Genomic DNA, 27,974 nt, shown 5'->3' with positions numbered 1-27,974 from the left:
CCTGGTCTCCAGAAAGGCACGGCCAAACGCCTGCGCCGGGATTTCCCGGTCATCGAAGGGCCTGGAAGGGTGCTCGTCGATACCTTAGCCCCAGGTAGAGAGGCCTCCCACCCTCCCTGCTCGGAATACGGTCCTGTGACCTCAGACCATTACTGCGAACAGAGCCGTCTTCTACAATGGCCGTGTACTCGCGGCACAGCCGAGGGGTTCGGAAACAGACGTAAATACATGCATTCAAGCAGTGCCCGTTTTTGGCGGAGCAATCACCTTGGAGGGACCACGCAGGCTCTCATGCGGTCCCTGCTCGGCATATTTAGGGCGGAGGGCGGGGGTATATTCCAGGAGTACCTGCTTTCCCATCCATCTTACCAAAAGGCACAGAAGGACTGTCTTGTTAAGTATTCACGTGTTTTTGTGTTGGCCACAAATCAGATTTAATTTCAAGTCACGTTTATTGAGCAAACTAGGAATTTTTCTTGCATTTTATCCTTACACCAGCCACGTGAAATAGGGGTTACTATCCACGTTTCACAATTGATTTATAATTGAGGTTGCCACATGCTGTAGCTGAAATCCTCCACCTTCATTCCTTATTAAGCGTCTATGATCTTCTGGGGATGGACTAGTTCGCCAGTTTCTGCCTCTTAAATTCAGTCTAGGGATGAAGGTAGAAATTTAAACACCCAACACTCCAGTGCTGCAAAAGCACAAAACATTGTGGGAGTGAAGTGGAGAAGGTGGAATGCTGATTCCAAGCGCATGGAGGTTTCTGTAAAGCCTACAGGCAAGAAAAGATGGGTCTGAGAAAATGCAAGTAAAGTTATCCAATAAAACTAGAATGAAGACATTGGATTATAGAGGTAGGCAGGGTCAAATCAGGGATATTTTATTGGAAATTTATCCTACGAGCAATAGTGACAAGGGTAATTTAGAGTTGTAAGTAGGGAGTGACATAATTTCTTTCTTTTTTTTTTTATGGCTGCTGAGTGGAGAATGGGTTGTAGAAGGGCAGAAATGGAAGTAGGGAAAACAGGCCGGTGCAGTAATCTTGCCCATAAGGGAGTGACATAATTTCTTTCCTTTTTTTTTTTTTTAATGGCTGCTGAGTGGAGAATGGGTTGTAGAAGGGCAGAAATGAAGTAGGGAAAACAGGCCGGTGCAGTAGTCTTGCCCATAAGTATCATCTAGGCCTGTCAATTCCACTTTCTAAAAGCCTCCCTGAATCAGTCCTAAGAATCTTTAATCTCTTCATTTCTACTGCTACTACTCTATTGTAGGCCATCGTCATCCATTGCTTAGAACAGAAGTAGACAAACTTTTTCTGTAAGGGCCAGATAATAAATATTTTAAGCTTTGCAGGCCAGACAATCAACTACTCAGCTACTCAACTTTAGAGCCTGAAAGTAGCCTTAGCCAATCAGTAAATAAAAATGTATGATAAAAAAAAACTTTATGGACATTATAATTTGAATTTCATATAATTTTTACAATGCAAAATATTCTTTAGATTTTATCAACTACTTAAACATTTAAAAACCAGTCTTATCTCCATTGAAAAATAGGGAGTGACCCTCTCCCTTCCACTCTGAAATCAATAAAATATATTTAAAAAAGAAAAAAAGGAAAAATAGTCAGATGGCCTGCCTACTGGCATAGAGCACTGCTGTGGCCTTTCTTTCTTTCTTACTCTAATATTCCCCACCACAACACCCAGACTATTTTAGAAAATACCTATTCGATTATGACATTGTCTTATTTGAAATCTATCAGAATTCCTTAATATGATTTATAGGACCGCCTATGACTTCTCTAAATTTGCCTCCCACTTTCACATTCCTTGTCCAACCTTCCAAGTGATCATTTAGCCATTGCTTCCTTTAGATTATCACTTATTTCCCTCTACTTGTAACACCCTGCCTTTCTCTTTTCCTTTGCCTGCTTAACTGTTCATCCTTTAAGACTTGTCTCAGATGTCACTAGTTTAAGAGACCCTCCTATCCTAACACTATATTATACTAATCTTTCCAGCCAGACTATGAATTCCTTCAGCATCTAGCATAATACCTGAGACACAGTATCTTAATAAATTTGTTAAATGAATGATAGTGTAGAAAATGGATTGGAGAATGAGGTACTGGCAGCAGAGAGGTCATCTGGCAGCTGTGCCAATATTCCAGATGAAAAAAGCTTGCAGCAACAATGTGTATGGAGAGAAGTAGGTGGATTCTAGAGTTGCTATTTCTCTATTTCAGCTCTAGATGACCTTTGACTGCTAAAAAAAAAAAAAAAAAAAAAAATGTTTCCTCCAAAGGCAATCTGCCAACACTGAGAACATTTAAAGGTGTGCCCTATAGGCTTGAGAGTTTTCCCAAAGTGGAGTTACAAAGACAGAACAATGGCAGCAGCACCTCTGAGAATAAGTGAACAACCTTCCCTATGTAACAGGTTTGAAGAGATGGCTTCTTTAGCAGAAATCCAAATTCTGTAACATTTGCCTTTAAAATGTTACTTAACAGTATCATTACATACTCATCCAATCACTTCACTAAGCTCTCTCATGATCAGTGGACATAAAGATGTGCTATTTCCTACTAGTTTTCTTGTAGCCACCTCTTCACCACTGCATACGTGGCTCTGAAGCACCGGACGACATACCATTGATGCCAAAATGCATCTCCTATTCCTAGGTGGGAGTTCTCCACTCTAGAGTTCTGCTAGACCCCCTCCCACCCTGAGAGTTCACACTGCCCAACATGGTGATCACAGTTCAGACAACTCCAATGCCTACCTTTAAGTCATGTAAAAGGCAAGAAAAGGGGTTCATTCCAAGAATCTCCTTTGCAAAATAACTTTCACCTTGTCCCCAATCTCTTACAGACTCTGGCCCAAGGATACAGTTTCTTCTTCCTGGAAAGCCCTCTCCACCCTCATCTCTTAGCTAATTCCAATCTGTCAATACTTACCTCAAATGTTATCTCTTTCTCTCACCCCCAGTCTCTCCACTCCGCTCTCATAGCATCTGGTACAGACCATTATCATTCATGCAACAAATGTTTATTGAGCACTTACTAGGTACTAGGGGCTGGGGACACAGCAGTAAACAAAACAAAACAAGTATTGACCAAATTTCCTGCCCTCATAAGGGGTCACATTCTAATACCACATTGTATCAAAACTGTGCCTATCTCCTGTCACAAGCATGGGACACATCTTACACATCATTGCAGCTCCAGTGCCCAGGGCAGAGATTGGCATAGAATGCAGGTGCCAAGTATAACTGACAGTTACCTGAATGACCCCATCACAAGAACATCAGCTCAGGATCCCAGCTGATCATTCTCCTTCCTTTCTCTTTATAATCCACCTTGTATAGTCATGTGATCAGTTCTTTCTTCATTATGTCCCCTGAACCCTATTTATTTAGCTGTAGAGTTGTGGATATCTATACTCTAGCTTCCTTGTCCTGCCAATACACTGAAATGGCACTTTTCACCAGGTTCTATTGTCATAGAGTTCCGCTCTCTGTTCTTAGGAGTCACCCTATCTGAGTCAGGAGAAAGGAGAAACAGGAGAACATAGACATTGCCTCATGAAAGGAACATCAGGGAACTCTTTATCTCTTGAACATTATATTGTGGGAACTTTTTATATTGGGTTGTTTCCTTTTAAAACTAACATTTGCAAGGCATGTTGTGTTTACAAGTTACCTTCATATCCACTCTCTTACTTGACCCTTTCAACAATGCTATGAAGTAGACAGGTATTATTATCCCCATTTTATAGCGATAATAATACTTCTCAAGACCTGAACTGTTTTTTAAAAACAATCCAAGGTTCAAACCAAGATTTTTGACTAAATTATTCCCACTTTGTCATGATCAAGATACATTCCACCCAATGGTCTCCCATCCAGAAATATCCCAAGTTAGTGACTCTCTTCCCACAGGCTTCAGAACTACCAAACTAAACCTGCTGCTGGGAGCGCCTCGGAACACACTGGCCCTGGGGCTTCGCTTCTGTGCTCAATCAGCTTGAACCTAAGGGGGATGTTATAAATGCTTATAAATTTGGGGCTCTGGTCCACACTGGCCTTGCAGTTGGAGAGCCAGGTCCACAATGGCCTAAAGCTACGTTGTGAGGAGATGGGGCTATCATTACAACAACACACATACTAAAACAAAAAAACTTTATTTACATTTGAAAAACATGGAAAATCCTGGGTTCTGAATTGTGATACTTCCAAGGTTTCTTGATCAAACAGGGCAACAGCAGGCCAGGAAGCAAACACAGGGGCCAATCCAGATTTTCCTACTCATGAGCATCACCCAGAGCAAGGGCAGGCCTACAATGGCAGATACATGGAGGTCTGTAAGGGATGGAAGAGATTAGCAGCTCAGAGGATTGGAATGGGACTTTCCATGAGACAACATTCCCACCTATTCTCTACATTCCTGATCCTCTTCGCAAAAGAGTAAAACCGGTCTGATTCTTGCCATAGGCCAGACCTTTGGTTCTCCAGAGCAAAGTTGAAAGTAAAAAAAAAAAAAAAGTATATTACACAAGAACCAAGAAGAAACTAACATATACTGCCAAATATATTATCTCATTATTTACCCTTTACAACTCTGTGCAATATACATTATAAATTAAGCAAAGGAGAAAACTAGCAGTTCAATGGCTTGACAGTGATGGGGCTTCCTGATGTACTGGCACCAAAGCACGTGTCTTTTGGCAGACCTGGAGCACTCTGTGGAGCTGTAGAACAAAGAGCAATCCTCCTTACCTGTGGGTTTTGGTCCCAAGGTTATACAGAAAGAAAATTGCACACCCTCTGTTTATGGCCTTTTAGTTGTACTAAAAGAACAGGGTGAGTTCACTCTGACACTACCCTCCTCTCCCCTCCCCTAGAATGTGACCCCCCCCCCCCCCCCCCCGCCTTTCCAGAAGACAGGGAGTCCTGGTGTCATACTGCAGGCTCAAAGAGAAGTTTAACTATGGGCCCTAATGCAGAATGTACAAAAATGTATAAATGCACTTATAAGTTGCATTGTGCTCCAGGATCCAAGCTCTATTATAGACCAGTCAGCATGGTCTCTGCCTCAAGAGAAAACCAAACACATCTGTGTTAGATGCTGTAATAGAGAGATGAACCAAGTACTAGGAGCTCACAGGAGGGGATCACTGACTGCCTAGACCAGGGAAATGGAGATGGAGGGACCAGGGAATGATTCAAACTGATTTTAGTCACATGCACCTGGGAGGGCCGGGAGGAACTAGGATTAGTTAAACCACATATATACAGGGTATATTTATTAGACTAGTGACCCGGTGCACGAAATTCGTGCACATTAAAAGGGAATTAGAGGAAATATTTGTAATATTGCTGTTTGTCCTTTCTCCATAATAGAAGTGTCAGAGATGAAAGAAAACTAGTAAAATGTATATGAAAATCTTCCTCCTGTCAGAGTCTGGGGTGCGCCACAGGAACCAGAGTCAAGTCCCCGCCCACCCACGTGCACCTTGACATCGCACAAGAACCGTCAAGCCCCACCGGGTTGGGGGCACGGCCTCAGGTCGCCTGGCCCGGCGCTGGGCAGGGGGGTGCACCTTGAGGTCCCCCATCAAGCCCCACGGGTGTGTGGGGGGGGCACGGCCTAAGGTCCCCCGTCAAGCCCTGCTGGGCTGGGGGCATGGCCTGAGGTTCCCCCCCCCCCAAGCTCCGCCAGGCAGGGGACATGGCCTGAGGTCCCCTGTCAAGCCCTGCCCTGCTGATTGCTTGTTAAGGCTCGTTTCAGAAACTTGGCCTTTGCTGTGGGCGCAGCCATCTTGACTATTATGACGTGATGGTAATTTGCATATTACCGCTTTATTAGATAAGATGTGTACTCAATATAGGAAATTCAAGCATATACAGGACAATATAAATTGAAAAATTCTTGCCCTGACCAGTTTGGCTCAGTGGCTAGAGCGTGGGCCTGTGGACTGAAGAGTCCCAGGTTCGATTCCGGTCAAGGGTATGTGCCTTGGTTGTGGGCACATCCCCAGTAGGGGGTGTGCAGGAGGCAGTTGATCAATGTTTCTCTCTCATGGATGTTTCTAACTCTCTATCCCTCTCCCTTCCTTTCTGTAAAAAATCAATAAAATATATATTTTTTTAAAAATTGAAAAATTCTCTTTGCTATCACTACAGAGGTAACCATTATTAATAGTTGCCTACATATTACTATAGAAATTTCTGAAATAGTATTCAAAATAAAGTGGTATGGTTTATATAATATACTATTTTTAAAAAGATATATTTTATTGATTTTTTACAGAGAAGAAGGGAGAGGGATAGAGAGTGAGAAACATTGATGAGAGAGAAACATGGATCAGCTGCCTCCAGCACACTCCCTACTGGGGATGTGCCCGCAACCAAGGTACATGCCCTTGACCAGAATCGAACCTGGGACCCTTCAGTCTGCAGGCCAATGCTCTATCCACTGAGCCAAACCGACCAGGGCTAATATAATATTTCTTGATGTTGTCACATAATTTACCTTAGAAATCTTGCCAACACATTAAGATCTACCGCTTTCTGTAAGACCTGGTTCCAACATAGGGAGCTTTGCTTTTGTATAATCATGCGTCACATAACATTTTGGTCAACAATGGACCACATGTATGATGGTAGTCTCATAAGATTTTAACAGAGCTGAAAAATTCCTATATTTAGTGATGCCGTAGCCACTACAACTTTGTAGTACAAAGCATTACGTGTTTATGATACTGCTGGTGTAAATAAACAAATGTACCGCACTGCTAGTCATATGAAAGTACAGCACATACAATGATATACAATGATAATAACAATAAATGACTGGTGTATGTATTTACTGTACTATACTTTTATTGCTATTTTAGAGTGTACTCTACTTAGGAAAGTTTGCTGTAAAATAGTGTGCTGTGCTTCACCAGCAGCATCTCATGCTTACCACGTCTCCTGATTGCATCATTCTCTTGTGCTTGATTTAATCTCACGTTGTTTTAGAGATTTTGTATAGCCTACGTGTTGAGTGTTTGTGATGTCTACAGTAGTGCACAGTAATGTCACTACTCACACTCACTCACTGGCTCACCCATAGCAACTTCCAGTCCTGTAAGCTCCACTCATGGTCAGTGCCCTATACAGCTGTACTATTTTTAATCTTTTACGCCATATTTTTACTATACCTTTTCTATGCTTAGATGTTTAGTGCACAAATACTTATCATTGTGATACAATTGCCTACAGCATTCAACACAATAACATGCTGTACAGGTTTGCAGTCAAGAGCAATGGGCTTATTATCATCTAGGACTGTGTAAGTGCACTCTGATGTTCACACAACAGAATTGCCTAATGACACATTCTTAGAATGTATCCTAGTTAAGCGCCTGTGGCTATACTGGATTGCCCTGGAATGGAGCCAGATATTCTCCTCTCCCCTCCCTTTTTAGCTGGCAGGGTTTCTGACTTTCAGGGCAGGGGACAAACAGTGTCACACACCCAGCAGGAACACAAATATTTGCTGCCAAATCTCTAGTGCTCCCAAGACCCGTATTTTCATGTGGAACCTCCTCTCTCTTGCCTGGACTACAGCAGTGGATACCCCACTGCCTCTACCCCATCCTCCACATTGCTGCCAGAATCAACTTCTAACTAAGAAAATGCAAGCACAATGTTCTCCTGCTCAAAATCCTTCAGTGGCTCCCATTGATTTGGTTCTTTTTGCAAAGTCAGGCCCCTTTTAAGAATTTCAGGAAAACAATGAACTCTCACCCAGGAAGAAAAGAAAAATGTACACAATGCCTGAAGCCCATCCCCACCCTCAGGATAACATATGAACTCTCAGCCTACACTGGTTCTCACAACTGGTCCTGGCCTCCGCCAACTTCACCTCTTCACTGTTTGTTTTTCCTATCTTCCTGCTTTGGCCATACTGAATTTGCAGTCTCCCACACACTTCCTGCTGCTTCCTGCTCATGTGCTTTGCTCATGCTGTTCCTCTGCCTGGAATGCCCTCCCCAGTTTCAGCCACCTGACAGGTTCTTATTCTTTCTTATACTCAGTGGAAGCATCATCTCTCCTGCCGTCTTCACAACCATGCCAGGCAGACATAGGCATTTACACTTTCCTCACTTCGTCCTAAAGCCTCCAGTCCAGTGCTTTATTGCACTGTAACTGTCCGTTTCCCAAGACACTGTGAGTTCCTTGAAGGCAGGAACTGGGCTTTTCAAATTTATAGCCTTATATGCAGTATGGGACCATGTGGGGAGCCGATATAGGGTTAAGCCTCAGACTGACCTGTTAGCAAAATCACAAACAAGTCTTCTTCCGAGTCTTAAACAACCCAATCCGAGAGGTGGCCGCTGATTTACACGCGCTGTCATTTAAAAAATAAAAATGGGGGAATTTGCCGGAAGCCGGTCCACCCTTGCTGCTTGACACAGTCGCTGCAGGGAAGAAACATCTGCACAGCTTATATTTCAAGGGACCTGGCGTATATGGCATATGTTTGCTCCCCCTCTTAGCACTATGTGTTTTAAACAGGACCACCTCCCCGAGAAAGGTTGTTTCCCCAGGTGAAGAATTTTCCCTGGAGTTAGGGATTGACAGGACTAAGACTGTTGGCAATAAATTTGGGACTTGTTGGGCCCACATGCCCAGGGGTCTGCCCACCAGGGAGAGCACCAAAGCCTATACCCCTGGAGACCCACTGACACAGGGCAGTTCCAGGGAAGGCAAACAGTGGGGCTGGTAGGACATAACCTTTACTGGGTAGGATAATCTCCTTCAGTCACTTCCTTGTAGCTTATCAGTAGAGCAGTAGAATAGTATCTTGGAATAGCCCTTATAATGGAACATAGAGATTAACCTAGACAAGATTAAAATCAACAGAACTAGGATTTTTGGCAAAGGTCAGATAAGAAACTAACATTTATATACCTTAGGAAGTGATCACCCAGTATGGGACTTATTTTAATTAATTAGTATTTATTTGTACAATGAAGGACCAGCGAATGTGCCACCAACATGTCTTTCATAACCTTTCTCTGCAGGCATGTATCACATCTACAGGATATCTCAGAATGGGGGACAGTGTTTCCTAAATCTCAATTATTCCAAATAGCACCTTCACAACTATTACCATATCCACTATCTACAGGTATGATTAATTTTCAACCTAATCACTATTTGAACTTCAATGCCTCATTATAAGCTATAATAATTATAAAATTATATGTTGTGCTAATTATATATTTTTTCCTCAGATGCAAATATTAAAAGACATTCATTCCAGCACCACTGAAAGCGGCATTACCCACATTCCTCTGATAAGCATTTGAGATGCTTGTTACAAACATAGAATCCTGGGGTCCCACCTTAAACTAACTCAATCAAACTCTCCTGAGGGAGGGACCTGGGAATTAGTAGGTTTTTCAAATGCCCCCAAGTGATTCTTCTCTTTAGGGGAGTTTGGGAAACAATGAAGTAAAGTAAGTTCTCCACTGCTTGCCACAAATACCAGGTTTGGGGATCACAGGGAGGTGAGCAGCAATTCAGACTAGCAAGGTTGCCAGAGCCAACAGCCACTCCCTTTTCCAAGAGACTCTCAGGCTTTCAAAACAGAGGTTCCACCAGCCCTTATGTGATTGTAAGTAGCAAAGAACACAGTTCAGACCATGACAGGAGAATCGTGAGGGCCACAATTCACCTATGTATCTATGCATCAAATTGATCATAGAAAGCTTTCACAGGACCACAAGATAAAACCAAGGTTTCTACATGTAAAGCTGTACAGAAAACTTCACTTTAACTAAAATCAAAGTCAGAATCTAAGGCAAAATACAAAAGAGCTCTAAAAGGAAGTGCTTCAGAAGCAACCAATGAGTGCATAAATAAATGGAACAACGAACTGATGTTTCTCTCTGTCTCTCTGCCTCTCACTCTCTCTTTTCTTTTTGTCTCAATAAGTAAGAAAATAAATTAAAAAAACTATTCAAATATATGGGCTGGCTTTAGCTCAGTGGTTCCTTTGCATACAAATGTGATAGATGATAGATAGATAGATAGATAGATAGATAGATAGATAGATAGATAAAAGAAAGTGTTTCAGCTCAGTTAGTTAGAGCATCTTCCCGATATGCCAAGGTTGTGGGTTTGATCCCTGGTCAGAGCACATATGACAGTCAACCAATGAGTGTATAGGTGAGTGGGGAAACAAATCGACATTTTTCTCTCTTTCTTCCTCTCTCTAAAAAAATCAATTAAAATATCTTTTAAAAGATTAAATAAAATTAAAAAGTGAGTCCCTCAGTCACATTAGCCACATTTCAAGTGTTCAATTGTCACATGAGGCTGGAAGCTACCATAACAGCACAAATGGAAAACATTTCCCCATCACAGAAAGGAATGTCTCCTGGACAGTCCTGGTCTAGAGGGCCTCTGGAACAGCAAATCGCCCCCATGGAATCCGTTCTGCTTGGGTTGCAGGCTGAGAAGAAGGGCTTTCATGGGGGCAACGGTTCACATGATCTTTGCTAATAGTGGGTGAGGAGGGGAGAGCTGATGATCACCACCCTCAGAAATAAAACTCCCAACAGGATTTCTACTAACTTTCTGTAAGAGACTCAGAAAATATAGAAAAGAGGCCCCAAACATAACGAATTTCTAAAATTTATTCTTTTAATCTTCTGTCCTCTGGTAGTGATCAGTGGTCAATCTTTAGAAGGATAAGGACCTCTGAGTACTACTTTAGTTACAGCAAAGAAATGAAGGGGAAAGGGAGGGAATGGCCAGCAGTTATTTAAGGGGAATACAGGTTGAGCCCTAGAGGCCCCCAGTCCCAGCAGAAAGGAAAGCTCAGGTGACAACTGGGCATGAGAGGGGACCATCTGGCTGGATGAGAGAAGTCCATATGCAGCTTCCAGCACACACTTGTGCATTCCTGCCTCAGCATTTGCTCACACCAGTTCCCTGCCTGAAATGCCTGACATTCTCTCTCACTATTAACTCATGTAACAACATTTTACTGAATGCCTATCAGTACTACATACTGTGAACACAAAGTCACAGATAGAGATATAAACAGTCATTAAAGTGGTCTGGAATTTGACTACATCCCCATTTTGGAAAAAGACAGAATTCAGAAAAATAAATTCTAGATAATTCTGTAAGTATACAAAATAGAACTAATGAAATATTAGAGAAAATACAGAAGACATTAGGATCTGAGGTAATAAGGACCTTTTAAAATAAGATAAAACACAAAAGCCATAAGGGAAAGACTGATAATTTGACCTCATCAAAATTTAGAACTTCTGTTTAACAAAGGATATAACCAAAGTTAAGATAAGCAACACACTGCCAATTTTTTCTTAAAACATATTCTGGAGAAAATAGTCACAACATATAAAGAACTAAGACTAAGAATGTATAAATTTCAAATCATTAAGAAAGGAAAAATAAACTATATGCTACAACCATCTTATAGAATATTATGTCAGTTTTGTTTTTTTTAAATGAAATAGTTTTACTTGAACAGAGGAGGAAGTCTTCAGACATAATGCCAAATGGAAAAACAATGATGAACAATACAGTATGATGCCATTTTGGAAAAACAAAATCTCCCAAAATTAGATAGGCAAAGAAAAGGCCCTGACGGCTACACATCAGACTGATAAAGAAGTTACCTCTGGCAGAGGAGTGGGACTGGGGCTGGGGTAGTAACAAGGGGGGGTGGGGGACTTTAACTTTTGTGTGAAAATTTTTATAAGATTATATACTGTTACTTAATAACCAACCAAAGGAAGTATGTGAACCTTGATTGGATGAATTTTCCTATAGGTATAAAAGTTACACTGAGTAACTGGGGGAGTTTGAACAGGTATATTAGATGTTATAGTGGTTGTTTAAGATGTTCTTGTTTTCAGCAGTTGCTTACTGAAGTATTTATGGGTAAAGTGTCAAGAAGTCTTTAATTTTCAAATGGGAAGAAATGGAAGAAAGGAAGGAAGGAAGGCAGGCAGGCAAGCAGCAGAGAGGAGGAGATGGAATGGGAATATGAGGGTAGGAGAGAGGGAAAGAAAAAAACAAATGTCAAAGCAAAATGATAAAGTAAGAATGTTAATCACTGGTGAATCTAGGTGAAAGGTATATGGCTGTTTAATGTACTATTCTTCCAACTTTGCTACAGGCCTGAAAATGGGGGAGAGAGAGAGAACCATTTTAGCTGGAAGGGATCAATTTCTCCCTTGAATTCTTATGACACTTAGCAATGTCACTCACATTACTAGTGATCACCTCTTAGAATGTGTCTTATTCCCTGTAAGCTCCTGAAAGGTAGAGGCATCTTTCAATTCTTTGCACCTCTCTGCATGCCCAGCATGATGCCAGCACAGAGCCGGCAGTGGCAAGAATGGGTAGGAGTTGAGGTTGAGAAATGTGTCATGTTTACCTGTGAAGCTGGCAAATACAAAGTCAGGACCTGGAACTGCCCATCAGTTCTGATGAGAAGGATGACAGGTCTATCTCCTGGCCACTTAGGCTGACCCAGCAGGGAACCACCCAGAGCTGGTGCCAGATCTTCCTAGTCGGACTACAGTCTGAGAACGCTATCAGAAACTGCCTTATAGCTTTTAGTTTGATACTTTGTAAACTACAAAGTGGTAGAAAAGTAAATTGCTCTAATAACTCTTTCTTTGTTGTCCTTACAGTGACCATAGGAGAGAGGAATTATCTCCATTTGACAGATGAGGAAACAGGCTCAGAGAAGGGAAGTGACTTTTGCTAAGTCACCCAGAGAGAAAATGGGCTCAATCCCATGTCTTCAAGTCTAAGGTTCTCTCTGCTAGACCAAGCTGCCTTCTCTGTGGTGACTCCAAACCAGGAAGAGAAAGACACACTTACCTGATTCCGTCTTGCTCTGGATTACATCTCTCCACACTGTGAGATCACCACAGGCAACTTGGGCTTATTGTTGGGGCCTGTGGGAACATTCTAAGACAGAAAGCACAGTGGAGATTCAGATACTCAGACACTCACCAAACATTTACTGATGTCTGCCAGCCCCTGTGCTAAGGGCTGAGGGCTCAGAGACTGATCTGACAACAGTCCATGTCCTAACAGATAGGTAAAGCATATAATACAGATAAAAAATAAAACATACATTTAAAATATATCAAGTCTACGATATATAATAAGTTATAAGAAAGTGTATACAGGGCAGAGGAAGCAATTGAATGTTGCTTAAAGAGGACAGGGAAGGATTCACAGAATAGGGGATTATTTGAGCTGGACCAAGAAGAATAAATGGGAAGAGGAGAAGAAAGGAGAAGAGCATTCCAGGTAAAGGAAAACAGCATGAGCAACGGCTCAGGGGCAAGAAGGAAAAGGAGGCAGAGGTGTTTGGCACATTTAGAGGAAAGCTCAAGTAGCCCAATGTGACTGGAACATGGAGGTGGCAGTGGCAGAAGGGCTGTGAAGAGAGAGGCAGGGATGAGGTCAGGAGGGATCTTGAATGCAGTACCGAGTAGGATTTTATCAAGTAGGTGAAGGGGCCACCACAGCCCAAATCTCAGTGTGCAATCAGGAGGCTAATTATAGGCCAAAAGCACTTGGGAGGCATGTGGTCTCTCCTCCCTTCCCTTGAGGAAGTCCATGTAATAGAGGTAATGGATGAAGACTGGGCCTAACAAACTGAAGCCACTCAGGATTCTCTAGCTCTCGACACTAGTCAGGTAGTACCAGATCAGAATGGCTGAGGAAGAGGAAATCAAAACAGGACTTACCTCAATCTTTCTCATCACTAGAAGTCCATCAATGATTTTTCCTGTAGGAAGAGTATGAACTGGATTTTACTATTCTCATTTGCATAGCATTTTCCAGCTTCCCATGCCCCTTCTCACACCCCTTGATCCCCATACCAATTTCAGGAAATTGAGATTCCATGGAGGTGAAATGACTTATCCAAGGTCACAGATAGTAAGCAACAGAATTAGGGCTCAAACCTAGATCTGAGCAATTGCAAAGCTCCACTGCACCATGCTGCCTGTGTGGTATTTCTTAAATACTACCATCCGGGGGTTTTCCCCTTAGACATACCTATCACCCAAGTGGCTATGCAGATGGCCCCTTTGTCCTTACACATCCTCCCCACCTCCCACTTCCACTTCCACTTTCCCTACAACTGCACAGAGCAGTTAAACAAGTCAAGACCTCTGGGTATGAATGCGGGGACTGGCTCTTTTGGAAGTCCCACTTTGAGTGAATGGGCCCAGGACCACAGAACAGGAGTAGGACTCACCAAACACTACGTGCTTCCCATCCAGCCAATCACACTTAGAGCAGGTGATGAAGAACTGGCAGCCATTTGTACTGGGACCACTATTTGCCTGATGGAAACCAAACATACTTGCAGTGAGTTTTCCTTGCCATGCTAGCTGAAGGGCAAGATTCCCCAAAGAGCCTGTGGCTCTGATTGCTCCACACTTTCTTTCAGCAAAACTGACTGAGCATTTATGAGCCAGGGTCTGAGCTAGGATATAAAAATGAGGAGGCTACACATCTCTGCCCTCAAGGAACTAGATCGTGAATAAATGTACATTTCCCCTAGAGTATGAATTTTTATAATGGGAACAACTGTTTATGGGACCTGACTTGCTCTATTTAGTCCAATACTAGTTATAACTGAATTATATTTATAAATTAGTAACTAGGTGAGAAGAGTTCTATTGTCTATGCCATTAACTGTTTTGTCTGAATGGTTTTTCTATAAAAATGGTAATTTAAAAATTTTAAGAAAGTGCACTAAGTTGCTATGCTAGAAAAAAAGACATTTGCTTTTTACTGGTACATCCCAAATCCTATATTATTGAATTTTGAGGAAAAGTGTTTTTTAAAATAAAGAATCTGAACCTCTCTAGCCATATCTCTCCAATTTCCCTCCTTTCAAATGTTTTTACATCATTATATTTAACTAGAGGCCCGATGCACGAAATTCATGCAAGGGCTTGGCCCTCACAGTCCTGGCTGCCTTGCAGCCTCGCCCACTGGTTTTCCAAAAGATGGTTCCGCTGTCAGGTCTAATTAGCATATTAGCTCCTTATTATATCGGACTAGAGGCCTGATGCACAAAATTTGTGCACGGGGGTGGGATGGGGTCCCTCAGCCCGGCATGTACCCTCTTGCAATCCAAGACCACTAGCTCCTAACTGCTGGCCTGCCTGCCTGATTGCCCCTAACCACTCGCCTGCCTGCCTGATTGCCCCTAACTGCCTCTGCCTCGGCCCCCGCAGCTCCATCTGGAATGACGTCTGGAAGGTCGTTTGGCTGTCCGGTCTAATTAGCATATTATGCTTTTATTATTATAGACTAGAGGCCTAGTGCACAAATTCGTGCATGGGTGGGGCCCGGCCTGCCCAGCCCCAATTGGATTGGGGCCAGGCCTGTGGGGAGGAGGAGACGGCAGGAAGTTGGCTAGCTGGCCCGCCCCCAAGTGGGGTGGAGGGGGCCACCTGGGGATGGGGCCAACTGTGGGGAGGGGCTGTGGGTGGTGGTCAGCTGGACCCACCCCCGATTGGTGTGGGAGGGGCCAATCGGGGTGGGGCTGGCTGGGGGGAGGGGCTGCGGGCCAATCAGTGTGGTGGGGGCTGATCGGGGGTGGGGCCAGCTGCAGGGAGGGGCTATGGGTGGTGGGCTGGCCAGCCCCATCTACCCATAATGAATGGGGTGGGGGGGGCAATTGGCGGCTAGCGGCCTGGGGAAGGGGCCATAGGTGGTTGGCCGGCCAGCCCTGCCCCTGATTGGAGTGGGGGGGCTGTTTGGGGCAGAGCTGGCAGGGGGGAGGGGCTCTGGGCCAATTGGGGTGGTGGGGGTCCATTGAGGGCAGGGCCGGCAGGGGGAGGGGCTGCAGGAAGTTGGCCTACCAGCCCCACCCCAATTGGGAGGGTTTGCTGGCCACAGTGGGCGTCATAGCAACTGGTTGTTATGGCCGTTAAGACGTTCTGGTCACTGGCTTTTTATATACATAGACTAGAGGCCCAATGCACAAAAATTCATGCAAGAGTAGGCCTTCCTTCCACTGGCTGCAGACATCAGCTTCCCTCTAGCACCCGGGACTCAGGCTTCCCTCCTCCGGCCACCGGCAGGCACCCGGGACCCGGGCTGGCTTCCTTCCAGCCCCAGCTTTGTCAGAAAGGATGTCTGGAATGATTAGCATATTACCCTTTTATTGTTATAGATAACATATTGTAAAGAGACATTTGACTGTCATATGAAGTGTATTTTTGTTTATTATATATTGATCCCCCTAAACTGCCTTTAATATGCTAAATTCAGACTTTTGTATACCAGCAAACCCAAGTTAAGTTAAGTTTAACTAAGTTAAGTTTCAGCAGCACTGTCTTACAACAATGTCTGTGTAACTATATATTATCACATACTTCCCTTATTTCAGAAAAAAAATGAATAGAAAATGGAAAACTGAAAGTACTAGTACTATTAAAAGCATAGGTCTCATAAAACTACTAGTGCCCAGCCAGCATGGCTCAGTGGTTGAGCTTTGACCTATGAACCAGGAGGTCATGGTTCGATTTCTAGCCAGGTTTTGGGCTCGATCCCAGTATGGTGCATTCAGGAGGCAGCCAATCAATTATTCTCTCTCATCATTGATGTTTCTATCTCCCTCTCCCTTCCTCTCTGGAATCAATTAAAAAAAAAAAACCACCACAAAAAAAACTACTACTGTGCAAAAACTGCACATTATTAGATAGACTAGGGGCCCGGTGCATGAAATTCGTGCACTGGGTGTGTGTGTGGGGGGTGGAGTGTCCCTCAGCCCAGCCTGCCCCCTCTCACATACTGGGAGCCCTCAGGCGTTGACCCCCATCACCCTCCAATCGCAGGATCGGCCCCTTCCCCAGGCCTGACGCCTCTGACAGAGGTGTCAGGCCTGGGCAGGGGACCCTCATTTCCCCCCATCACTGGTTCTGCCCCCAGCCCAGGCCTGATGCCTCTGGCCCAGGCATCAGGCCTGGGCAGGGGACCCCCATCTCCCTCTGATCGCTTGCTCCACCCCCCGCCCAAGCCTGACGCCTCTGACCCAAGCTTCAGGCCTGGGCAAAGGGACCATCATATCCCTCCAATCCCCGGCTCCGCCCCCCACCCAGGCCTGATGCTCTGGCCCAGGCATCAGGCCTGGGCAGGGGACCCCCAGCCCCCCGCCCAGGCCTGATGCCTTGGCCAGAGGAGTTGACCCTCATCACCCTCTGATCACCAATCACCGGATCGGCCCCTTGACCAGGCCTGAGGCCTCCGGCAGAGGTGTCAGGCCTGGGCAGGGGACGCCCAGCTCCCCGCGGTTGCAGGCTCTGCCCCTGCCCAGGCCTAACGCCTCTGGCCAAGGCATTAGGCCTGGGCAGGGGACCCCCAGCTCCCCGCGGTTGCAGGCTCCGCCCCTGCCCAGGCCTAACACCTCTGGCCGAGGCATCCGGCCCGGGCAGCGGGGACCCGCAGTGGCAGCAGCGCCGCAATCTCCCGCTCTGCCCCTGCCCAGGCCTAACACCTCTGGCCGAAGCATTAGGCCTGGGCAGGGGACCCCCCAGCTCCCCGTGGTTGCAGGCTCCTCCCCTGCCCAGGCCTAACGCCTCTGGCCTAGGCATCCGGCCCGGGCAGCGGGGACCCGCAGTGGCAGCGGGGGGGGCCGCGATCGCGCGGGCTCTGCCCCTGCCCCTGCAGGACACCTGAGGCATCCGGCCCGGGCAGCGGGGACCTGCAGCTGCAGTGGCCCCGTGATCGTGGGCTCCGCTTTAGGCCCAGGCAAGGGACCCCTAGCTCCCGGGACTGCCAGCTTCGACCGTGCCCAGCTCCCATCGCTGGCTCCACCCCTACTTCCTGCTATCACTGGCGCCAGGACAGCAAAGGCGCCTGATTCTCCGATCATGGCTGGGGGGCAGGGCAAAGGTGGCCCTGGGGCCGCCTTTGCCCTGCCCCCCAGCTCTTAGCTCCCCCCTGGGTTTCTGATCACTGTCAGTGGCAGGGGGCTTCTTCCTGCTTTCCCTTTCGCCTCCCTGCATTGTGCCTACATATGCAAATTAGCCGCCATCTTTGTTGGCAGTTAACTGCCATCTTAGTTGGCAGTTAATTTGCATATAGCCCTGATTAGCCAATGAAAAGGGTAACGCCGTACGCCAATTACCATTTTTCTCTTTTATTAGTGTAGATAACTAGACTTTAGAAAGTCCCCATGTACGATGAAGTTACTTTAGTTTTTTTGTTTGTGTATTCAGAAACATCTCATATGAAAATAAGGCACTGTCTGAGCCAGTCAGGGGGATGAGGGATAGGCTTCCCAGGGGTCTGAATTCATTCTTTCATTCTATCTATTTATCTACCATCCATCCAATCAATTTTGCTGCTCTATGTCTAAACATTTATTAGCAAGAAGACAGGCAAACAGTAATATAACATGTTTTTATAGCTCAGGGGACACTCTCTGCCTGTAGCCATTTCTTTATTCATTCTTCAAAGCAGTATAACTAATTGGCTTAGAGAATTAGCTCTGTCTGAACCCTGGAGTCAAATGACCTAGCTCTACCCCTCACTGTGACTTAGTTTAGTCACATAATCTCTCTGTGCCTCAGTTTCCTCACTTGTACCTATCTTGAGATGTTGAGAAGATTAAAATAAATTAATGCAATTAAGATGCTTGTTGAGTAAGTGCTCAATACACATTAGTGGTTATTCTGATTATCTTCCACTCACTCATTAAAATCTGCTCAACACCTTTCTGTATCCGGCATAAGGCTTAAAGATCAACAAGACCCAGTCTCTGCCCTTGAGAAACTCATGATTTAGTGGAAAATAGAAGCAAAAACAATTACGCTACAAGGTATGTGGCAGGCCCTGGCCAGTGTGGCTTAGTTGGAGCATCATCCTGCACATGGAAAGATCTCAGACACATACCCAGGCTGCAGTTGGGCACATAGGGGGAGGCAACCGATGGATGTTTCTCTCTCTCAAAACCAATGAATATATTCTTGGGTGAGGATTTTTTAAAAAAATGTATGTGGCAGCACAACTCAACCAATGTAAGCCTCAAAGGTGCATAGACCAAGACCTCTTTCCATTTTCCTGACTCTTCCATAGATGCTAACATAGTGGAATGCACTTAGGGGGGTTCTAATCCTAGGGAAGATCCAAGCCACTTCTCCACTCCTTACCTGCACTTGCCCAGCCTGGCTTTCCTAAAAGGGGGCTTGTATACTGTCTGCTGTGCTAGTCTCCCTCAGCCTCCTGACTGGTTCTCTGCCCTAGCCTCTCCATTCCCACCTGCCATCACAATGCAGCTAGGGTTTTTGTTCTAAAACACAAAGTTGATCAACACTCCTCAAAAGTGTGTATGGCTCTCCATAACCAATGAAAGAAAATCCACACACCTTATCTTATCCTGCCACTTGAAGCCCATCAAGAGCCAGATAACCTGCCTCTGCAGTGGTCTCTACTGGCCAATGTGTCCATCATTCGCATCCTGTTTTCAGCATCTTCCTCACTTTCTGTCCCTTGACTATGTCTCATGTCATCTGGTATAGAACTCTTTCAAGAACTCAAATGTCCCCTCTTCTGTGAAACAGCCTTGCCCAACCCCCTGCAGCAATTATGCTCATTCCTTGGGGCTCTCACGGGATTTTTACATGCAGTAAGGTGCCCTTACCTTAATACAGTGATGGCATGGATTACACTATACTAGACTTATCATTTTGCACATATGAAGCCATTAGATATTAAGTGACACAAAGGCAGGGATCAGATCTTATGCCTTACCATGACGCCTGGAACAGAGTGGATATCAACAAATCTTTACTTGATGAATGCCTAAGTAGATGAGTGGTAGAGCAGGCAAGCAGGACAGAGAATGTGCATGTAAATATTGGGTCTAGGGCAGTGGTTGGCAAACTGCGGCTCGCGAGCCACATGCGGCTCTTTGGCCCCTTGAGTGTGGCCATGAAGTTTCAGACGAGATCGGGCGCGTTCAGGGTGGTAGGGCCGTAGACGGCCATGAAGTTTCAATTGCACTGTATGTGCACGCCCGCACATGGTATTTTGTGGAAGAACCACACTCAAGGGGCCACAGTTTGCTGACCACTGGTCTAGGGGATTAACAGTTGGGACACTGAGAGGGAAATGCGTGATGAGCAGGGAGGAGGGAGAAGGCAGGAGAGTGAGAGAGAGGCAAGGTGGGAGGGGTAAGGGAAAAGGAGGAGTGAAGGGTGAATGAGCATGAAGGAGAGTGAGCAGGGGTAGGGTACATGAGGGGTTTCAAGTGAGGTGGGCAGGGGGACTGTGAAAGCAGAGTGACATGTGTGAGTGAGTGTTATATGTAGGGAGGGAATGCAAGGACAAAGGAGTAGGAGTGGTGAGCAAGGAGAGGTAAATGACTGGAAGGGAGTGATCAGCCAGTAGGCAGTGTGAGTGCATGGCACTGAGAGTCTTTGCAAGCCAAGCAATGAACGAATGAACATTGGATCTTGAAAGCACAACTGGATGCATTCTGAGCAGCAAGGCTAAATGCCCAGCCACATGTTTTGACTCAAAACAAAAGGCCTTGTGGCTCAGTTGGTTGAGCATCAACCCATGCACCAAGAGGATGCCAGTTCGATTCCTGGTCAGGGCACATGCCCAGGTTATAGGCTTGATCCCCGTTGGGAGTCATACAGGAGGCAGCTGATTGATGTTTCTCTCTCATCAATGTTTCTCTCTCTCTCTCTCCCCCGCCCTCTCTCTCTTTTAGGAAATCAATAAAAACATTTTTTAAAAAAGGAAGGAAACACATAGCAGAGTTCAGTTTCACTTCCCAGCCCAACAAAATCAGACTGATGAAAAACGGAAGCATGACAGAGGTGAATCCTGGGTTGAGCAAGAAAAGAAAAGTATTTGCTTCCATTTAAAGACACAGCACTGAGCCTCAAGAGGGGCCCAGAAACCAGCTGGCTATACATCTAACCCAAAATCTTGATAGGACCTCACTTACCATGGAAAGCAGGCCTGGAGCTGAGTGTCTAAGTTTAAAATTTTCATCTGCAAATGGCCCCCGGTAAATACTGGCAACTCCAGTACCATCTCCCTGAGCAAACAGAAGGGAAGTGTTAGCAACTTGTAAGTGCTGGGCCCCCCAGAGGCTGGAAAAAGACAGCTGTTGCACCTAGATCCTAGTGGACTTTCTTAAAGTCCACTAGGCCACTTTGGGAGCCACACCTCTTTGATCCTATCCTGCAATCAAAGCAAGCCCCTCTCAAGGCACGTGCAGCCCACAAACTGGTCAGGCCTTCTCACAGATTGGGTAAAAGAGGTCACAGCTGGGTCTCTAGAAAGATAGGTTAAGACTGTGGCAAAGTAGGGAACCATAGTGACCTCATATATAACCCTTGCCATTCCGAGAGACTCCCATGCCTGCAGCATACAGAAATTCCCACCTAACTGACTGTTACCCCCTCCCCAAAGTATGTGGGTGGGTGGGTTCTTAGAAGTCTAGAGTGTACAACGTGATACTACCCTCCTGGCCAAAGTTGATTGGTCCAGGGGAGGACTCTAATTTGCCAATAACCCAGGGGACACATCAGTTACCACATCACTCTCTGTAACAAACTATCTATTGCTCTCCAGAAGCCAGAGTAGGGAAAATGACAAAATTGATTTTCAGAACAAACAACAGAAAGCAACTTAAATCTTTAATGATAGTGAACTGACCAAATAAATTCACTGTCTATTCATTATGGACTATTAGGTAGCTATAAAAAAAATGTTTTGGAAGAAGACTTTATGACAAAAGAAAATTCAGACAATTAATAAGTACAAAAAAATTAAAACATATATGATGTAAGTCTGTTAAAAATTACATTTGACACACATACATTTGCAAAGATAAGACTGGCAACTGTAAACTAAAATGACAAGAGTTTATACTTTGAGAGATGACATTTTATTTTTTGCACTTTTCTTTTACAACCAGAAAGAAAAACAAGTATGACTAAAATAAATAAATATTCTTTTCTTTTTTTTTTTTTTAAATATATTTTATTGATTTTTTACAGAGAGGAAGGGAGAGAGAGAGTTAGAAACATCAATGAGAGAGAAACATCGATCAGCTGCCTCCTGCACATCTCCCACTGGGGATATGCCCGCAACCCAGGTACATGCCCTTGACCGGAATCGAACCTGGGACCTTTCAGTCCACAGGCCGACACTCTATCCACTGAGCCAAACCGGTTTCGGCATAAACAAATATTCTTGGTTTAACTTTAGAATGTCTTAAATCCTGCTTCTTTTGCCTCTTGCTCATTGTATTTTTAATTATCTAAGGGTGGCTCTGAGCAATTGCTTCTGATACTCAGCCTTCTGGCTGATCAACTATTGTCTAATCCTGGGGCTATCAGCAAGTGATTGGATGTGCCTAGCAATGATCAGTAAAAAGTTGGTCCTGTCCCTGCTAGGCCAATATGGCAATATAGGAGCCTATGGTAAGAAAGGAAAAAGGCAGAATAGCTTCACAGCACTTCTTACCAGCTAACAAAAAAAAGCACATGGCCACTCTAAGTCCTACTACCATCAGTAGTGGTAAAGGGTTGCAAACTTAATTGCCTATGGAGCAGGTTACATAGTAAGGGAAACAGATGGTAGGGACTATGGTGAAATGGCAAGGACACACCTTGCCTAAGAGGAGCAGTTATTTAATTCCAACCAATTGTCACTGCATGAGAAACAGAAGCCTAGTGCATTTTCCATTATTTAGAGAGAAAACAAAACTCCAGAACTTTTTGGTGAAATTTACCACTTTTACAACATCATACAGATGAAACAAAACATATCTGAAAACCTGATTTTCCCTAAAATCTGCTACTTTGTAACCTTCCCTAGATAGGAAAGAGAGAGAGCTTTAAAAACTCCTGTCAATAAATAAGAATACACGTGAAAGAGAATGTCTCCCAGTTCCAAGAAAACGGCAACATGGCTACTTAAATGATACTAATAAGAAAGACCTGTATAGAAGTGGGTGGGTTTGGACAAAAGTAGGTTTAAGAAAGAAAAAATGGCCCTGGCTGATGTGGCTCAGTTGGTTGAGCGTCAACCCATGAACCAAAAGACTGCCGGTTGGATTCCTGGTCAGGGCATGTACATAGTTATGGGCTCCAGTGGGGGGTGTAGAAGGCAGCTGATTGATGGTTCTATCTCACATCAATATTTCTCTCTCTCTAAAATGAAAACATTTTTTTAAAGAAGAAGAAAAAATGTGGTTTATATAGCAACCTCTAAGGTCAGGGGGAGGGCAGAAGACTTAATATTGGGAATACACACACAATTTCAAAAGAAAGTCATGCTTAATAGAGGACTATTCCATTGGGCTCTCCCAGTGATTAGAGGAAACATCCCTCCAGAATTATCTACCTCTCTTGCTGACTCCTTGTCCACTAATCAACTTCTGATTAAAAACTCAGTTTTCCAGGCACTGTGATGCCAGAAGTGGAAGGGAAAATGGGACATAAGCATTTAGCTCATTGGAAAGGGACTTACTACTATTTTTTTTAAATGTATTTTTATTGATTTCAGAGAAGAAGGGAGAGGGAGAGAGAGACAGACACATCAATGATGAGAGAGAATCACCAATCAGCTGCCTCCTGCATGCCTCACATTGGGGATGGAGCCTGAAACCCGGGCATGTGCCCTGACATCGAATCGTGATCTCCTGGTTCATAGGTTGAAGCTCAACACTGAGCCACGCCAGCTGGGCAGGACTTATTACTATTTAGTTAAAATAAATTGCATCTGATTCCTAGCTAAGTTTCATGTAATTAATTAATTTGGATCTGTCCTGCATCCTCTACAGGTATGCTGGGAAAGTTCAGTTTCTGGCTCTAAAAGGCTGATCAAAGTGCTGATGTCTGTCATCTAATGGTACAGTGAGTAGTAGCCAGCAACATTCAAGGGCATTCCCATTCCCATTCCCCCGTTCCCGCCCCCTCATCAAGCCTGGCTATTGTTCTCAAGCCTTAAGACTGAGTTCCTGTAGTAAAAACAGTAGACCTAGCAATAACCAACTAACCAAACAAACAAAAACACAAAACAAGTTTATAAGTCCTTGATAGGAAAGAACAGTACTTACATTAACAAAATCTCCACCCTGAATCATGAAATCCTTTATGACTCTGAAACAGAGAACAAAAGATTCTGAGCTAAGACTCAGGTTCAGAAAAACATTGACTTAAAAAAAAAGAAAAGAGAAAGAGAAACATTGACTTGGTCATTGTAATTTAAATCAATCAATCCTTGCGCTCACAAAAACATTCCTTCTCAATATCTAAGAACTATCCTACGGTTTCATTTTCCTCTAAAGAGACCAATCCCCCAAGGAAGTAATTCTAAAAGCCCCCAGGATGTTTGCCACGGGCCTTACCTGTGGAAAGTGCTTCCTTTGTATCCTATAGGAACCCCATCTTTTCTATAACCAAAAAGAAAGATTGGGAATGATGTCAGGTACCCATGGGCCCTTCCAGTGTACCACACATTTGAACTCTCCTAAAGATGGCAGGGACCAGAGAGAGGAAGGCAACTGAACTGAAGACAGACCCGCGGGGGATTACCTTCAGTCAGTCACCAGCAATCATGCAAGGCCTTGCGGTTCCCCAATACCCTCACTGCAGCCCCAGGACACCCCTCAGGAGCAAGCAGATAAGGCAACCACGTCTGAGACTGACCTGAATTCCCCAGTGCAGAACTGCCTGAAAGGGAAAAGAGTGAAGGGCTCGGTCACCATGACATCACAGCTGCGAGCGCCCCTCCCCTCCGGGGGGAGAGCACCGACACGGTCGCCAGCAAGCCCACCCATCGGCCAGCCAGACGTGCAGACCCCCGGCCACACAGATTAACAACATAAACTGACATGGGACAGTCAACACAGAGGAATCAGATCCACTCCGCAGGCCGCGTTCTGGTTCGGTTTCTCAGGCAGAGCTGGAGTTCATCCTCACCTAAAGTTCTCGGCTGTCTTAGGCACAACGTCTGCAAAGAGCTCGATCTTCATTCGGCCAACTTCCTGCAACCGGCGGGAGACGGTCAGAGGCCTCGCGGAACAGGGACCACGAAGGGCCGACCCCTCCCTCCCGCAGGTACCTGGTCTCTCCGCCTCCTCAGCCTATCCTTTCGTTCCGCCCAGCCCTACCACACGCGGGGCGGTGGGAAGGGCAAGACTCATCCTACTCCTCTCACCACGCCCCGCAGTTCGGTAGGTTCTGGTACAAATTCACTTTCTGGCTTCCCGAGCCCGCTATCCCCAGGCGGGTGGGTTCTGCCTGCCTGGCCCGGTGCAGTTTCCTTTCGGCGAAGGGCTGGTGGCTCCCTGGACCTCACCTGGCCGCCAATGCTGACATCAAAGAACACCACGGGGTTGACAGGGCTTGAATTTGCCACCGCCATGGCTCTGACCCGGAAGCAGAAGTCGGGAGCTTGGGCTTCCGGCGAATCTCATCCCAGCTCCGCCGGCTGGGTATCCCGCGCAAGCGCGGGAAGAGCCGCTGGAGACTGGGCCCCGCCCCCTGGGGCCCCGCCCCGCCCCCGCCGCGGAGGACTCGGGTTTCCTCTGGGAAACTGAGTGATGCTGCGGTGGCGGCGGGTTCTTTCGGTCCTGACCATGAGACGTGTTCACTTGACTCTCCCCGGAGCCGGGGATGAGGAACGGGGTGGGGAGAGGGGGACGCGGGTGCAAACGGAGGAGGTAGGAAGAGGAGGAATGCCTGGGCCTTTTTTTGCTCCAAGTCGGTGGGCATGGCAAACACATGGCTACAGATCATTCTCGCTCAGGCCAGGGCGTTGGACTGCAGTCTCCAGGTCCTTGGCCCTTGCCACTGAGATATCGGCACCATCACACGTGCTGCTTCTTGCCCCTGCCCACTACTCTGCCGGCCCCAGGATGGCAGGAACTCTGTTCATCTCAGCACTCTGCTCGGCAAACACGCCCCTTCCTCGAAGGCAGTAAACTAGAATGTTTGTTCCCAGTTCTGCCACAGCTTCCATGTTTGTCACTTCCAATTCATTCTCAGCAGAGTAGCTAGGGCTTTCAAAATAAGTCTGCTAAATCACTCCTGGCTTCCCGTATTTAGAATAAAATCCAATTCCTTACGTACGAAGGCCTACATTAGATTATCTGGCTGCCACCGACTGGGCCTCATTTTGTATTGTTTGTCCACAGTTGCTATACTCTGGCCTTTCTGTTCCTCAAAGTCACGGGGTGGATACAGTCATTCCCCTGCTTATCTTGAGCTTTCACCTTCCTCCTTTCAGTTATTTGCTATCAACTACAGTCTGACAGTTGATCTGATAACCAAGACACCTATTAAGTGACTAATGGACAGGTAGTATATATAGTGTGAATCATAAAAATAGTAAATGAGCCCTGCCTGGTTTGGCTCAGTGGATAGGACGTTGGCCTGTGGACTGGGGGGTCCCAGGTTCGACTCCGGTCAAGGGCACATGCCTGGGTTGCAGTACCATACAGACTTCAGTACCATTCATGGTTTCAGGCATCCACTGGGGGTTTTGGAATGTATCCACCTCCGGTAAGGGGAACTATTGTCCTCTCTTAAGGACCTGGTACCAGCTGTTAACTGTCTTTAATACTTTTCTAGATCCTAATGGGGGCGGGGAGTGCGCCTTGTAGTTTACGTCTCACTCAGATGTCACTTAGATGGGAACGTTGCATCCAAAGTAGTCTTCAGTCACTTATACAAATACGTCAGTGATTTATTTTCGTCATGCCACTTACCATCCAAAATTATATGGTCAGTTTCTCCACCTCACCCCCCGCCACACAAGCACACCTTCCAACCTAATAGCATATTAACTATGAAAGCAGAGACTCTCCTTGTCTGTCTTCACAGGTGTGCCTAGTGTCTACTATTGAATAGTAGACGTTCACAGCAGTATAATCTTTAAATAGTGAAAAAGTAGGAATTCAATAAATGGATTGAATGAATTGAGTGAGAGAAGGTGAATGTGGACAAGATTTGGAGTCAGAGCATGCATTCATACCTATTATTTTCTATATCCTTTGATCATCCTTTTTAGTTGGTGGTCCGAGGAGGCAAGGGTTGCACATAAAAATTCAGTTATGTCTCAACTTATGGGGTCTCTTTTATTTCTGTGTTTTTCCCTCCCCCTCTCTATCTCCAATTAAAGATGGAGAAGGAGGGAAAAGGGGAAGAAGCAGCAGAAATCACTCTTCAGTATAGTTTTATACTAAGTATTTTTAATATATTTTTATTGATTTCAGAGAGGGAGGGAGAGGGAGAGAGAAAAAAAATCAATGATGAGAGAGAATTATTGATCAGCTGCCTCCTGCACACCCCACACAAGGATTCGAGCCCCAAACCTGGGCATGTGCCCTGACCAGGATTCAAACCATGACCTCCTGGTTCATAGGTCAATGCTCAACCTCTGAGCCACACTGGCTGGGCTATACCAAGTATTTTAGAATAAAAATTTTAATTGAGAATATCCAATGTTGATGAGACTATAGAAAAACTAGTACACTCAAACTGCAAGTAAAAATAAATGATCTCTAGTACTTATTAAGCAATTATTCAGTGCAAAATACACACTTCATTTCATTTGGTCCTCACAACCCTATGAGATAGGAACTACTATTGTTCCATTTTATGCATCAAGAAATTGAAGCTTGCCTGGCAGTGTGGCTCAAAGGTTGAGCATCAACTTTGGAACCAGGAGGTCACTGGTTCGATTACCGGTCAGAGCACATGCTTGGGTTGTGGGCTTGGTCCCCAGTTGCGGGGGGCGTGCAGGAGGAGGCAGCTGGTCAATGATTCTCTCATCATTAATGTTTCTGTCTCCCTCTCTCCCTTCCTGTCTGAAATCAATAAAAAAATTAATAAAATTGAGGCTTAAAGAG

General features: G+C 45.2%; 1 protein-coding gene and 1 long non-coding RNA gene across 6 annotated transcripts; one reads left to right on the top strand and one right to left on the bottom strand.

The window, feature by feature from the left end:
• Positions 1 to 448: 448 nt before the first annotated feature.
• PPIH (peptidylprolyl isomerase H) lies at positions 449 to 25,551 on the bottom strand. 5 transcript variants are annotated; one of them, XM_059689806.1, is made up of 10 exons: positions 25,421 to 25,551; positions 25,042 to 25,106; positions 24,769 to 24,792; positions 24,468 to 24,512; positions 24,177 to 24,219; positions 21,051 to 21,143; positions 14,328 to 14,415; positions 13,813 to 13,853; positions 12,932 to 13,021; positions 449 to 778 (listed from the first exon to the last, which is right to left on the bottom strand). In XM_059689806.1, exons 1-9 carry the CDS (start codon positions 25,484 to 25,486, stop codon positions 12,953 to 12,955), a joined length of 534 nt encoding a protein of 177 aa, XP_059545789.1. In that variant the 5' UTR covers positions 25,487 to 25,551; the 3' UTR covers positions 449 to 778; positions 12,932 to 12,952. The 5 variants fall into 5 exon arrangements, with proteins under 5 accessions (XP_059545789.1, XP_059545786.1, XP_059545787.1 ...); XM_059689803.1 differs by lacking the exon at positions 449 to 778 and adding an exon at positions 4,170 to 4,366; XM_059689804.1 differs by lacking the exon at positions 449 to 778 and adding an exon at positions 4,170 to 4,342.
• On the top strand, positions 9,081 to 9,977 carry LOC132231155 (uncharacterized). The gene is made up of 2 exons (XR_009451995.1): positions 9,081 to 9,188; positions 9,295 to 9,977. It is a non-coding gene; the product is annotated as an uncharacterized LOC132231155 (long non-coding RNA).
• Positions 25,552 to 27,974: the final 2,423 nt, after the last annotated feature.

Source organism: Myotis daubentonii, chromosome 3 (genome assembly GCF_963259705.1).
Source record: "Myotis daubentonii chromosome 3, mMyoDau2.1, whole genome shotgun sequence".
Classification (NCBI taxonomy): domain Eukaryota; kingdom Metazoa; phylum Chordata; class Mammalia; order Chiroptera; family Vespertilionidae; genus Myotis; species Myotis daubentonii.
This window is presented reverse-complemented; position numbering and strand designations above follow the sequence as displayed.

What these genes read in the sequence shown, in the direction of transcription:
- PPIH (XM_059689806.1), bottom strand. Translation starts at nt 25,486, where the DNA reads ATGGCGGTGGCAAATTCAAGCCCTGTCAACCCCGTGGTGTTCTTTGAT. An exon ending in TGGGAAGCACGTAGTGTTTG is followed by an intron (nt 13,854 to 14,327) that starts GTGAGTCCTACT and finishes CTCTTCCTACAG; the next exon opens with GAAAAATCATTGATGGACTT. An exon ending in TAGTGATGAGAAAGATTGAG is followed by an intron (nt 13,022 to 13,812) that starts GTAAGTCCTGTT and finishes TTTCTGTCTTAG; the next exon opens with AATGTTCCCACAGGCCCCAA.